This window comes from Artemia franciscana, chromosome 19 (genome assembly GCF_032884065.1).
Source record: "Artemia franciscana chromosome 19, ASM3288406v1, whole genome shotgun sequence".
Classification (NCBI taxonomy): Eukaryota; Metazoa; Arthropoda; class Branchiopoda; order Anostraca; family Artemiidae; genus Artemia; species Artemia franciscana.
This window is the reverse complement of record NC_088881.1, coordinates 17,704,774-17,719,567: the sequence shown is the minus strand read 5'-3', so window position 1 is coordinate 17,719,567 and position 14,794 is coordinate 17,704,774. Positions and strand designations below refer to the sequence as shown.

Here is a 14,794-nt window from a genome sequence, read left to right as displayed (position 1 = left end):
AATCTTATCTATTGGTAATCTGCCCGTGGTAACAAGTTCGAAATAGTCTTTAGGTTTGTCTCTCGTTTGACAACTACCTCTCCCTCCCTTTTCAAAGCTGACACCGCAGAAGCTAAATGGTCTGCTTAGCATGCATTGGAGATCTTTGCCCCTGACCCCTTCTTCGAGCAATCTTATGAGACAACCTTGGATCAAAGTCTATATTCTCACCCCTATTCCTACCTTGACCAGGGTCAAGATTAGACGCACATTCGACTCTCCAGTCCATGCAGCGATGCTTCGGAAGGCTGGAAAAAATAATCGAATCTAGCTGTCATTCGCTCTCTTCTTCAAGGGTGTTCCAGATTACGGCTCCAACTGAAGCTACCTCCCGGCAAAGATTTGTTCCCATTCCGGGCACTCAACTATTTCCAGCAAGGAAAGAAGTTGGTCAAGAAGCAGCACCTCTCTTGTCTATTTAATTAATCGTGCACCTGATGCTCAAGATCTGTGCCCTTCACATTCACTGACTCTGTCTTCAGTTACCTTGTCTTTAGTATGTTACGCAGACGACATCCTGAACCAAGTTCTCTGGCGGATAATCAATATCTTCGAAATCCTAGAAGCTGAATATCAGAAAGTTACACTTCAATTCAACTGTCCAAAATTGGATACCATCCCATTTAATTGAAAAAGTGACACCTGTGTTCCTACTATAGCCCTCAGTTCTATTGGGCTGGTCTCATCTGCTAATTCAGTGATTTTACTTGTGATCTTTCTCTCATTTCGTATTTTTGGATCCCTTTTTCTTTTTCTGTGTAAGTTTAGTTGTTCTAGTTCATTTCTTTTCTCCTTATTTTTTCTTGTGCCCCATCTTGTTGTGTCTATGTTTGATGGGTTATTCAATAAATAAAGTAACTTTTTATCTCCTAATACTATTGCTACCATAAAATCAATAAATATTAACAGAACTGATTTCCACAGTCTTGAAAAGATTTTCCCTATTTTCCTACTTTGTATTTGTTTGTTATGGAAAGGCAGTTTGGTCTTCGTCGCTATTTTCACCTTTTTATACAAAACTATTTTAGTTAACAAATTTTTAGTGGCTTGTATATTATCATTTTTACGCTTACCTCGTATTCCAGAGTTGGAGCAGTGCACATTTTCCTCCATGATTTTTTCCATAAGAAGCCAAGAAGATACAAGGAAAAAAGGGCAGTCTTGAAGTACGTCGTGAAAAATGGCTTATTATAGTCGGCATCTTGATATATGAACTGCAAACAAGAAAAGATTAAAAATTTGAAGTTGATCCAAGGAAACAAGCCGAGAGAAGGAGTCTTAATTTGCACCCCAAAACCGGATTTTTCAGAAGAAGAAAAAAACTTAATCAGTCTTTTGCCACGATTTTTTGGACTGAAAAGCTCCAAATACTGGTGTTTTTTTTTTTTTTTTTTTTTTTTTTTTTTTTTTTTTTTTCAAGCAGTGCGTGTATCATTAGTGGATCTACTTATTAACGCGCATAAATTATCCGTATTTTTTGCAAATACTTGTCAAACAGCTTCATTAATCCGTTAATCCTTCGCAAATAAACTGTATAATACCTTAGAACAAATTTTAGGATTTACATGAAACCGTTTAGAGTAATATATGGTAAATAAGGAGTGATCCTAGTGATCCTTATCGATTGACGCTGAAACTCTTCAGAATAAAATTTTGAAACTAATACATCGCTTAAAGAATGTAATTTGTATATAGGTTTGAAATTTGTGAAATTCAATAGTTTTACATCTACATCTACCACTTCAAATGTAATAGCGTATAAAATATTTTCATAATTTTTGAAAAAGAAACGAACAACCAAAATAGGGTGTGATTAAATTGAAAAAAAAAAAATATATAATCCATATTTGAGAACCCTCAAGTCAAAGATTCAAGTCCCCAGCTATAAAAAAAATTTCGTCCCAAGAGTAGTCATGGATTTCTTCAGTTTTTATAGCCAAAAAAGTGGCCGTAAAATCTCACGAAATTGTGCAGTTGAACAAAATTTGAAGCTTTATTTACATTTTTTTAATAGTAAAAGAAGACACAGCAAGGCGTTGTCAGGTTTTGTATATGTACAAAAATAGACAATATGAAAGGCCGAAAATCATATAGAAGAAACCTTACATCCATATATGCGAAACCTCAAACGGAATATTCAAATCCCTGGCAATAAACCTGCAAAATTTCATTTCGTCCAAAGAGCGGTCAGGGATTTTTTTGTATATTTTTAAGGGGTAGGAGGGGATTATCAAAACAGTGGTCGTCAAAATCACTTAAAATTGCGCCTCTGAACGACATTAGAAATTATATTTCCTATGCAACAAGGTGTAGTAAGGTTATGTATGTGTACACATACACACAATGTAAAGGCCGAAAAAGTCACTGAAAAAAAAAAATTATGAAAGTGACGAGAGAATCATGATTTTTATATTAAACATGGCAGGTCAATTGGAATTCCCCAAAATTGGCTTCTTTACTGTCAGGTTCGAAGATGTACAGCGCCCCTTTAAAACAACACAAGTACCACGGACCGGGTCAATCCGTTCTCTGTTAGCATATTTACTTCCAAGCCATTTAAAATTTTATTTGTCCAAAATACGCGATCTCCTAGAATCATAACTAGTCAAAATAATAGTTAAACACAATATTTGTTTATGCAATAAGGAATTAATTATATGCAAATACACGATTTGGCCATCGGCACTGCATATTTGCTAAGAATAACTGCTTCCAGGGTATATAAATAGCTACAAACAAGCCTGTGACTTTTGATTTACCCAAGTGAAAATAGTTGCTTGAAAAAATCACTGCTGCCGTGAGAATTGAACCCTAGATTCTTATTTGTCAAACTTTCACTTTGTCGACAGAATTTTACATTTGGAGATTTTCCGGGGGAATCACCAGGGGAAATTTTCAACAGGGTTGGAATTGTCTGAGGATTTTTTCATGGGGAAAGATTTTCCACGGGAGATACTTCTTCCACGGGGAGGGGGGATTCCCAAGGAAAAATTTCCACTGAGGAGAGATTTCCGGCTTGACTTGAAAATCGATCAGAAATTGAAGTCTTGTTCAAATAAAAGTATGCGAATGAAAATTTTTCAGGCGTAATCATCCGCAAGAAATTTTCCAGGGGGAATTTCCAGTAAGGATAAAATGATCTGTGATTTGAAAATCAATCAGAAATCAAAGTCTTGTTCAAATAAAAGCATGAGAAGGAGAATTTTTCAGGCAGAAGCATCCACAGGAAATTTTCCAGGAGGAATTTTTAGCAAGGATAAAATTATCTAGTGTGATTTTCTGGGCAGGGGAGAGATTTTGCGTAGAAGGAAATCTCCATGGAGGATATTTTTTGTGGGAGGGGGAAGGGAATTTTCTTTGGGGAGATCCGGAGTTCCGGCAAAAACGATCAAAAATTAATTTTAAAAAAATCCCCTGAAAGTAGGGAGCAACGCTGGAACCTAAAACGAACAGAAGCTATTCCGTACATTGGGGTAGGGGTTACCCCTTCCTAAATACATTGCTCTTTGGGCTAAAGTTTGACTTTTTGGCCCAAATCTTTAAGAACAATTTCTGAAACACAAGGGCCGTTTAGTTAGAATAAGAAAATTTTTTATAATACTAAAAAACTTTAGCATGAAGAGTGAGGTATAGAGGGTTCGGCAACCCCTCCCCCTCATATACAGAACAATTTCTGTTCGTTTTAAGTTTAATGTTGCACACTAATTTCAGCTAAAAAAGTTTTTTTTTTTTTAATACAGTAAAAATATGACTGCTCAAAAGTATATGGCCACCAGTGCTACAAAGTTGACAGACATTAACTAACCAAGAGTAAATATATAGTAAAAAAAAATCCGTGATTTTAATTTAGTAACGTCAATTACACATATTCTCCAAATAACTATTTATTTATTGTATAAAAAAAACTGTGTGAAAAGGTAGAGTCTACAATAAAAACTTACGTAGATATCACCGAATGTGTCAGTTGATCCAAAGTAGGAAGGAATACCGAGAAATCTTGGGTTCAACTCCTACACCAGAAGTAATTTTCTAAAGCAATCATCTTGAATGACTTAATCAAAGGCACATGCTTGTTTATAGCAGTAAATACATTCGAAGCTCAGTCATGATTGTTAGAGGCACGTATAGAACCCGGCAGCCAATTTACTTATTTCCATGTAATCATTGTTTTGCTGTACAGAAAGTAACCTAGTTATCACCTTACCTTAATCACCTTAGTCAATCTGAGATTTATAGTTTTGATTTGCTTGGAACAGTAAAACTGTAGTAAAAATTAAGGAAGAGATCTTAGGTGTACCTGTTGATCCAGGGTTTGAAGAAGAATCTTGGAAGCCAGAAGCAATTTTTTCAGCAATGTTCTTGTATTACTGCATTAAATCACACGCTTGTTTGCAGCTGTATATAAACTATTAGCTCAGTTAGTGGGCATTCACACGGGACTTAGTCGTAATCCTCGTCGCGACTACGACTACAGCTTGGCAAAAACGTCCCGTTCACACAGGTCTCAGTTCCAAGCGTAATAATTTGGATCAACTCACCAGCAACTAAGACTAGGTTTTGATCAATTAAATTGAATATTAGTGGCAAGAAATAAGATAGGAATCTTTCAACAAGTGAAATTACATCATTTTTATTCAATTCTGAAAAAGGGTTATGACAGCTTTGCTTTTCACTTAGACTATCTATCTTGGCTTTACTAAGCAAGCATTCCAAGTGGTATCTGAAAATGCAGCTAATAGAGGCATGGATGTTACTTTTGAGCAAGTGACCTCCCAATCACCTTCCACGCATTTCGCTTCATCGAAGCATTCTTGTAATTTTTATCTGTCTTATCATACAGAAACCTTTTGTGCCCCACACGGACAATAAGTCTTCAAGAATTCAACTCTTATGCCATTCCACATCTTTACCCCTTTGCTGTGTACCTTATTTCTCTCTCTATATAATACAAAGTAATTTGAGCTATTTTATACCACAATTATTTTTACTTGTTTTACTACATTTTTGTGAAAACGTTACTGCATAATTCAAAAAACATTTTTAAGGGATTTCCGCTGTTTTATAGATGTGCTATTAGCATACCGCTTTTTGAATTACCACAGCATAGATTGAAAAATAAGATTTTATGTGTGTTGAAAATATTTAAATGTTACAAATGTTGTTGCCCAAGCCCTCCAGCCCTGCCCCACTCCAACAAGAAATGTTCCTTTCCAGCAATTGTTGTACATAAAATATATATGAAAGGGAAAGCAGCATACTTGCCTTTGTTAGCTCCGACGATAATACCCATATTAGGTCTACAATGAAGAGAATGAACAGACCAAACACGAATCGGTATTTTTCAATTGCTGTTTCAAGCCATCTTGTCATACTCTAGATTCGGATATATTCAAAACCTACAACATAATATACTCAGTCATTCAAAATCTACGCTATAAATATGTAATTAAAAGCTCATAAAAAAGAATTTAATCTAAGAAAATTGGAGTTGTCAAATAACTTAAAAGCTTAGTAGAGAATGGTGTTAACTGAAAGGCCTTTAGAGTTCGAGAGCACCTATAGCCCGTATTCCGTAATGAAAAATTATTTTCGTGACTCGAAGCGTTCCAGACAATAAGGGATGTTGGCGACACGTTTCTTAAGTATGACAATTATGAAATTTCATAAAAGGGAAGAAGCTTGGAAGACACATTTATTGGCATGAATGACCTCTAGACTGGTGGGCGCCCGTAACTGGGAGATTTGTGATTAGCTCAAATCAGAAAAGAACACAGATGCTAGTTCAAGCTCAAATTATTTATTCACACTTGATAAATTACATAACTATTCGCATACTGTCCCCAGCGAGAAGACTAGCTCGAAGGCCGAGCTACAACTGCTATAAACTAGCAAACAAATATAGAGCAAATGGACGTGGTCACGTTTTTCACTCATTTCTGACGAAATAATATTCACTATAGATAGTTTGTGTCATTAATCTATCTGATAGCCGAACAACTAAAAGAAAAGCAAAATTTTTAATAGTATGCATCAGTTAATAAAGCTTATTGAAGCTATTGAAATTAGTTTTTTTGTTAATGTTAATAAAGACAAACTGTAATCAAAATAAGATTCCTATTTATTTCAGTTGTTTGATAATAATATTTACAGGCAAAAATTTGGATAATTGAGAAACAATTAAAGGCACAATGGCATTCTAATTAAGTGAAAACGAGTACTGTAAGGAAGGACTGAAGGATGGGCTGAAAAAAATGAACTCAAGCAAATCGGTAGCAAATCTTTTAGATAACAGAAACAAAAAAGTAGAGAATCAAATTTCGAATTTGTTTAACAGAAAATATATTAAAACAGCTATACAGACTCTTTGTTGGGGATTTACTAGGAAAAACTACTGACAAATAAAATAGCATCTCAGGGATCCTCACAGCCTGGTTTTGTCTCACAACTTTTCAAAGGGAGATATATTGGACTAAAACATACCAAAATAAATTATGGTACAGTTATTAATGTAATAGCAAACAAGGGGAAATTATATCTACTTTAGAGCAGAAAAGGGCAGAAGGAAATTGAGAAGATGTATAACACCCACGTTCCTACCCAACCTGGGTCTTAGACCAGCTATGTGAAAATTCCAGCTTCTACACAAGTCTTCTTCTACAACGACTCCAAGGTATCTAAATAGCGACAAAGACCACACTGCCTTTTCATCATAAATAAAAAGCAGAACAATAGGGAAATTTGTTATATAAGACAGCGGAACGCAACTTTAAATGAATATTTCGACCCTCTATCCAAGGGCCGTCCACAGCAAAACAAATGAAGAAAAAGCGAATATAAAAGAACTCGTATTAAAATACAATCTTTAAAACTAAATTATTTTCAAAACAATCCTAGTATCATGACTTCAAGGCAGTTCAGCCAGGAATCTAATCTTTCTTGAGTTCAACCATTACTTCCTTGAAGTAATGATCCTAGGGCTATTTTGAAAATATTTTAGTTTTAAAGATTGTATTTTAATGTGTTGTTTCATATTCGTTTTTTCTTTTCATTTAATCTTAATTTTTAAACCGTCTTTTTGTCTACTGGCGCATGGACTATCTATGATTGGAAGGTGATTTCTTGAAATAATAACTAAAACCGCAAAATCTTAAATATATTGTAAGTTATCAAAGCCTTAAGTTTTTCAAATCCAAGAGATTTTTCCCTCAAATATTTGTATGAAAATTGCTGTTGAAAACTGTATTTCACAAAACAAATACATTTAGACTATTATAGTTTTATTGTACAACTAGTCAAGACATGCTGTGAAACTATTATCAAGATTCAATATTAAAACTGTTTAGGATGTATTAAGAAGTCTTGAAGATTATATTTAAAGAAAAGGTGAATTTTGCAAAAAAAGGACATATTTCGAGCTATTACGCTTTTGTAATGAATTATCCAATAGCGAATTTAAAGGAATTTCATTTGTACTAAAAGAATTTGACTAGAACGTATTAATATTATAGTAGTAGCGGTAGTTGTAGTAGTGTTGATGTACAAATAGCAGTAGTAACAGTAGTAGCACCAATATTAATATTAGTAGCAGTATGGACAGGTCACCTTTTGTTCACTTGAACCCCGGTTGTTCCTCCTCAACATCTCGCTCTTTACGCCAACGTTTGAATTCTCTCCCAATTCTATAAGAACGACTCCTGAAACATTATGTTCGTTTAATTAGAACAATAAGAAACTTTTTTCAACAGTACTAAAAGCTTTAGCATAAAGAGCGAGGTGTTGAGGAGGAGCAATCCCCCTCGTATACGTAATAAGGCTAAGGGTAGGAATGTACAAATTTGAGGCTGAAAGAAAATGTGAACTAAATCAAAACACACAATGTCCATGCAGATTGTCAAAAGGACGTGTCTCAGGAATGAATTGGGGTATCAAGTTGGAACTTTCAGGGAACGCCTCAAGAAGAAAATTAATTGACCAAAAGACAATTTGTGCACGCTACTACTAATACTACTAAAACTGCTACGACTAATACTACTGCTACTACAACTTCTACTAACGCTAAGAGTAATAGGATGAAAATTTCACGAATTGTTAGGGGGCAAGTTAAACTAAACTAAAAAACACTATGAACATACAGGTTTTCAAAGGGAGATACTGGCAATATCATAGCAACTGCTAACTGCATTAAGTTGAAAATTCCAGGACTTGATGAGTGTGTTTAACTAACCAATAGGCTGTGTGTTAATGTTACTGCTGCTACTAGTACTAGTGTCATTAAACCACTACTAGTCCAACAGCTAGTGCTATTAGTACTTGTACTACTACTACTGTGACTCCTAATAAAACTATGGCTAAGGGTATGAATGTGAAATTTTCTAGGAATATTGAGGGGGAAGTTGAACAGAATCACAAAACGCCGGCTGCATCCAAGTTGTCAAAGCGGTGTACCAACAATACTTTAGGAATGGGCTGATATTTTAGTTGAAATTTACAAGGTTCGATGTGGGAGATGCTGAACTAACCAAAAGGCAATAATTGCAACCTACTGCTACTACTACTCTAACTACTTCTACTACTACTGCTACTAATTCTATTGCCATTACTATTACTACTTTTACTACTAGTATTTCTATTAAAGCTAAGGATATTAAGGTGACAATTCTGGAGAATGTTGAAACAGTGTTGAAATAAATCAAAACACGCTATGCGCATACAGGTTGTTAAGAGATCGCATCAACAATGTCTCAGGAACACTTCATGGTATTAAATTGAAACTTTCAGCGTCTGTTGAGGGGGATATGGAAAAAAAACCCAAGGCGTTATATGCATACTGCAACTAACGCTACCGCTACTACAACTACAACTATTGTTACTACTGAAGCTAAGAGTATTAGGGTGAAGCTCTCAAAAAATGTTTCGTGCAGTTACTGGTGATATTACTGTTAATACTACTAGTCCAACAGCTAGTAATACTAGTATTCCTATTACTACTGTGACTAATATTAAAACTATGGCTAAGGATATGAAGGTGGAATTTTCGGGAAATATTGAGGGTGGAAGTTGAACTGAATCACAAAATGCCATCTTCATGCAGGTTGTCAAAACGCATTATCAACAATATATTAAAATGGCTTGGTATTTTAAGTTGAACCTTATAAGGCTTGTTGTGGGGCACATCCAATCAAAATTTTGAGACAGCCATTTTGTCTAGCACAGTTAAAAGGTCCAGTAAGTATGTCTCTTGGGATGCCAACCCACCAAATCCCTCACAGCAAGGGCTGTAAGTGATGCAATTTTCGCATTGTTTTAAGTTTAGTATTTTTAATTGGGAAGGTAGGCATGTTCGACCTTTGGTGTTCGAAAAGACCAAATACATTAAAATGAAGCTTTCAGAGAATGTTGAGCTAAGTCAAAACCTGTTATGTTCATAAAGGTTGTCAAAAGGGGAAAATTTAGGAATTACTGAGGGTAATAAGTGGGAACTTTAATGAAAAGATGAGGTTGACAGTCCATTCACCAAGGGCAGGTTAATAGGGTAAATCCAAACAAACTGTTTGTATTCAGATTGCCAAAAGGATGTATTCCCTTAATAATGTATCTTAGAAGCAGGGAAAGTTTCGTGATTATTTGAAAGTTACTAGGATGACTCTTATTTTTAATAAGGGCAGTAATTAGAATGATCTTGGAAATTATCTGCCTTCTTCGGTTGTATATATTATGTCTCGTGATCTAAAAAAGTGTGTGATTACTAGAATACATAACCATTTTGAGCCAAATAAACTGTTACATTCAATTCAATTTGGTATCAAGAAGGATAGAGCAACAGAGCTAGCATCATCATATTTAACTTTTGTAATTAATGACATTCTAGACAAAGACCTTAAATTACAACACCTTTTTCCTTCATATATTTTACAGCTATTTACTTTTCTCTGATCTATCCGTATATTTTGTACTATTCAACTGTATGGCATGGTACTTTCCTTTCGATATTTCGTCCAATTCGGCTGATAGAAGAGTTTTAGCGAAGATCTTATACTTGTATGGTATACCAGACAAATTCATTAAAGTGATTAGTGTTATGTACAAGAATAACACTGAGAATAACACTGATACGGTTAAGGTATGAAATGAGGTTAGCAGCTGGTTTCGAATGAAATCAAACAGTTCGTGGTAACGAACTGTAGTAAGGAGCGACCCGGCTCAATAGTAACCAAAACTCTAAAAAATTGAACTTTGATATCAATATCTACATCAAAACAATCGCATTTTAATGCTGATTTTAAAATATATAAGTTTCATCAAGTTTAGTCTTACCCATCAAAAGTTACGAGCCTGAGAAAATTTGCCTTATTTTGGAAAATAGGGGGAAACACCCCCTAAAAGTCGTAGGATCTTAACGAAAATGACACCATCAGATTCAGCGTATCAGAGAACCCTACTGTAGAAGTTTCAAGCTCCTATCTACAAAAATGTGGAATTTTGTATTTTTTGCCAGAAGACAAATCACGGGTGCGTGTTTATTTGTTTGTTTTTTTTTTGTTTTTTTTTCTTTTCTCCAGGGGTCATCGTATCGACCCAGTGGTCCTAGAATGTCGCAAGAGGGCTCATTCTAACGGAAATGAAAAGTTCTAGTGCCCTTTTTAAGTGACCAAAAAAATTGGAGGGCATCTAGGCCCCCTCCCACGCTCATTTTTTTCCCAAAGTCAACGGATCAAAATTTTGAGATAGCCATTTTGTTCAGCATAGTCGAAAACCATAATAACTATGTCTTTGGGGATGACTTACTCCCCCAGGGATGGGGGGAGGGGCTGCAAGTTAAAAACTTTGACCAGTGTTTACATATAGTAATGGTTATTAGGAAGTGTACAGACGTTTTCAGGGGGATTTTATTTTGTTTGGGGGTGGGGCTGAGGGGGGGGGGGATATGTTGGAGGATCTTTCCTTGGAGGAATCTGTCATGGGGGAAGAAAAATTCAATGACAAGGGCGCAGGATTCTCTAGCATTACTATAAGAAAACAATGAAAAATAAACATGAAAACGTTTTTTCAAATGAAAGGAAGAAGTAGCATTGAAACTTAAAACGAACAGAGATTATTACGCATATGAGGGGTTCTAAAAATACTTTAGCATAAAGAGCGAGGTATTTAGGAGGAGATAAATACCTTGCTCTCTATGCTAAAGTATTTTTAGTAATTTCAACTATAAATAGGGTCATTCTTATAGGGGTCATTCTTAAAGAATTGGGACAAAACTTACGATTTAGTGTAAAGAGCGTGAATGAAATGAGTTGTCCCCTTCACAATCCCTCGCTCTTTACGCTAAAGTTTGACTCTTTGCCACAATTCTACTTTTTAAAACAATTAAAAGCTTTAGCGTAAAGAGCGAGGGATTGTGGAGGGGACAACTCATTTCATATACGGAGTAAACTAAGAGAAAGCCATTTAGCCAAAAAAAGAATTAATATACAAATTTCATTTTAATAATTTATGTGCGGAGAGCCAAAACCAAACATGCATTAATTCAAAAACGTTCAGAAATTAAATAAAAAAAAACTAATTTTTTTAGCTGAAAGTAAGGAGCGACATTAAAACTTAAAACGAACAGAAATTACTCCGTATATGAAATGAGTTGTCCCGTCCACAATCCTTCGCTCTTTACGCTAAAGTTTGACTCTTTGCCACAATTTTACTTTTTAAAACAATTAAAAGCTTTAACGTAAAGAGCGAGGGATTGTGGAGGGGACAACTCATTTCATATACGGAGTAATTTCTGTTTGTTTTAAGTTTTAATGTCGCTCCTTACTTTCAGCTAAAAAAATTAGTTTTTTTTTATTTAATCAGGAGTTAAGAAGGGTTCTCTTCTATCCCCCTTTAAATGGATTACTTTGATGGACTTCTGTTGAAGGAGCACAGGAAATGCAATGGGAGAACACGGAATCAAATGCAGTGGAAAAACATTCCTGGAATTCAATTACGCTGGTTATTTAAGCATCCTATATGAAAATATGAGCAAAATGAATAAACTTTTAGTGGTTTGGCGAGTTCAGGGTAATAGGATAGATTTAAAAATTAATGCTAAGAACACTAAGTCACTGAGGCTAGGAATAAGTAAAGAGGAAAAGGTGATGTTGGGGAACGAAAAGACTGATCAAGCGGACAGCTTCATTGACATTGTTAGTATTATTAGTAAAGATGGTGGGAACAGTGAAGATGTTAAAAGTAGAATAGCCAAGGCTGAGGGTGGTTTTTTCACAGTTGAAAAAGGTTTGGAATAATAGGAAGATAAGTCTACGAATCAAGATTAGAATATTGGAAGCTATAGTGATGAGAGTGGTCAAATATAGTTCTGAAGCACGGGCAATCCGTAAAACGGAGAAATATTTGCTAGATGTTATTCAGAGACATTGTTTAGGATTGTTTTAAGTACCCGACTGACTGACCGTATTTCAAACAGTAGGCTGTACGAAAGTGTGGTTCAATCTAACATTCTAGGACTATAATGGGATAAGGGTTGGATGGCTAGGGTAGGCAATGTTCTACAGATGAAGGATGACAGATTGCCGAGGATTGTTCTTTTTTGCCAACAGTCTAGGGCTAAGCGGAAAGCAGGTCGTCCGCGGTTGGAGTAGGAGGATGTCGTAAAGAAAGATTTAAGGGAAATGGGAACTTCCTCGGAGGGTGTAAAGAGGAAGGCTTTGAATATATAAGAATATCGACAAATATAGAGGAAAAATGAGAAGGGCAAGGTTGCATTGAGAATATGCATATTTCCCTATGTTTTGTCGATGAGGGAGCAATAAGAACTGGTGATATTAACCAGTAATGGCATTTCAACAACAATCTTTCTTCGAAATTCATAGATGATGGATGTTGCAAAATAATTTAATTAACTCCATACAAGTTTCTTCATACTTCACATATGGTTATATGCGCAACTTTCACGTGACCATAATGATTTAGACCGATAAAGTGTTTATTTGTGTCATAATAAGTATGATTTTAAGGCAAAACGTTTTTAAAGTTTTCTGGGCAAATACTGCCCTTGCATGTTGCCAAGGAATTATCCAGACACTTTTTAGACAGAATATTCGGCGCCTTTTATTTTACACTTTCAAAAGACAAGCAAATGTTCACAGAGTTGTGTAGTCAAACTACTACTACTAACATATCATTACTCCACTAAGCCGCCTGAGGCAAACATAGCTTTTGCGTCTCCTTTTAAAAGAAGTCACGATTGTTTCTCGGAGTTCTGTAAACCATTTTAAGGTGAGCAATTGCTTTCTTCAATATTTTGAAGAAATTAGTTGAGTTAAGTAAATGAAAACCTCGAAGATTTTCAGGAATTGATAATTGACTTGATTCCTGGAAGTCTCGTTTACCTATTTCTATTACTTTCTTTCCAACAAGAACTCATTATGTCTCGAAAGCTAATTGTTTACCTTGTGCAATTAGCCCTTTGAAAACAAAGGACGACTTCCCTGTAAACATCATGTAAAACACCTAGTTTGTGCAAGCTCTAAATAATATAAACTGCAAGTAAAAACGCTTCTAATAACACCACTCCACTATCTCCCTCACTATATTTTGAGAAGAACCTTTACGGTTAAAGGAAACGCTGGATGTTTGCTATGCGGCTTTGCAAAGTGTCCAACATATCATTCGCTTTCATTTATTTATTTGAAAGAAAACGTTGAATCAGACAAGCTATATGACAATAATATTTTATTATAAATTCCAGGGGTAAGAATTTTCCAAAATTTCGTTTTCTAGGCCAACAGAATTAATTGAAACTGGAGTATTGAATTCAATATCTATTTCTGCTTCACTAGGCAAAAAAACTGAGTCATTCTTATCATCTTCGAACTCTTCCATTTTTAAACTATGTCGCAACCGCACATGGTCTTCAAGCAAACCCTTGTCTGTAAATTTTAGGACACAATATTTACAGTTCATTATAATCTGAGGCCTTTGGTAGTGACTTTTAACATGGGTCTCATAGACAGTTGCATTGGGTAAAACTACTTTACAGTGAGAACATATATGTCTTCCTTGATGCTTAAGGCTGACATGAAGTGTATATTCTTCACAATTGCTGTATGCTTGAAGACAGATATGACAACAATAGGGCTTATCTACCCAATGGTCTTCATTTAAGTGGTCAAGCAGCTCTGCTTCCATTTGACACATAAGTCCACAAAATTTGCAAGAAAAATTACAATTCGTGAGAGTGCTTCCCAGTGGCACACCATCTAAATGACAGTTCCTAACATGGATATTTAAGCATTTCACATTTGGAAACTCTCTATCACACCTGTTGCAGACAACACTACGTAAAACGAGGTCGTTAACGACAAAACTGTTTGTGTCATAATTTGGATGATCTTGCATTCTATGCCTTCGTAAGTCAGTTATATTCTTGAAATTGTCATCACAAGCATTGCAACGAATTGAAAGGGCTTTGTGATATTCAACCATATGATGGAGATTAGACGCAAAGTCTATGAATTTCCGCTTGCAAAATCGACACTTGAAAGTGCCATCGCTTTGAATTAGGTCTTGATATTCTATGGGGATTCCAGTATTGTTTTGCGATTTCAATTGTACCACTTCTTCCTGGATACCATTTTTCTGATGGGCAAGCTTCAATTTTTTCGGTGAAACCTAAAGGAATACTTCCATTAGCATAAACATGCAACTAAACAATGAAGGAATATCCTGAACAAAACCTATTTCATCTCTTGAGTCTAAAACACCA

General features: G+C 35.4%; 1 protein-coding gene across 5 annotated transcripts in view; it reads right to left on the bottom strand.

The window, feature by feature from the left end:
- LOC136039360 (solute carrier family 35 member F5-like) overlaps positions 1-14,794 on the bottom strand; it is a 74,195-nt gene that overhangs the window by 41,695 nt on the left and 17,706 nt on the right. For 2 of the 5 annotated variants that reach the window (XM_065723022.1, XM_065723024.1), the window contains 2 exons: positions 5,302-5,435; positions 1,113-1,253 (listed from right to left, as the gene is read on the bottom strand). In XM_065723022.1, the coding sequence (XP_065579094.1) occupies positions 1,113-1,253; positions 5,302-5,409 (249 nt within the window). In that variant the 5' untranslated portion in view covers positions 5,410-5,435. Of the gene's footprint in view, positions 1-1,112; positions 1,254-5,301; positions 5,436-7,641; positions 8,794-13,697; positions 14,701-14,794 lie in introns of those variants that run through there. The other 3 variants (XM_065723023.1, XM_065723025.1, XM_065723021.1) reach the window with 3 other exon arrangements.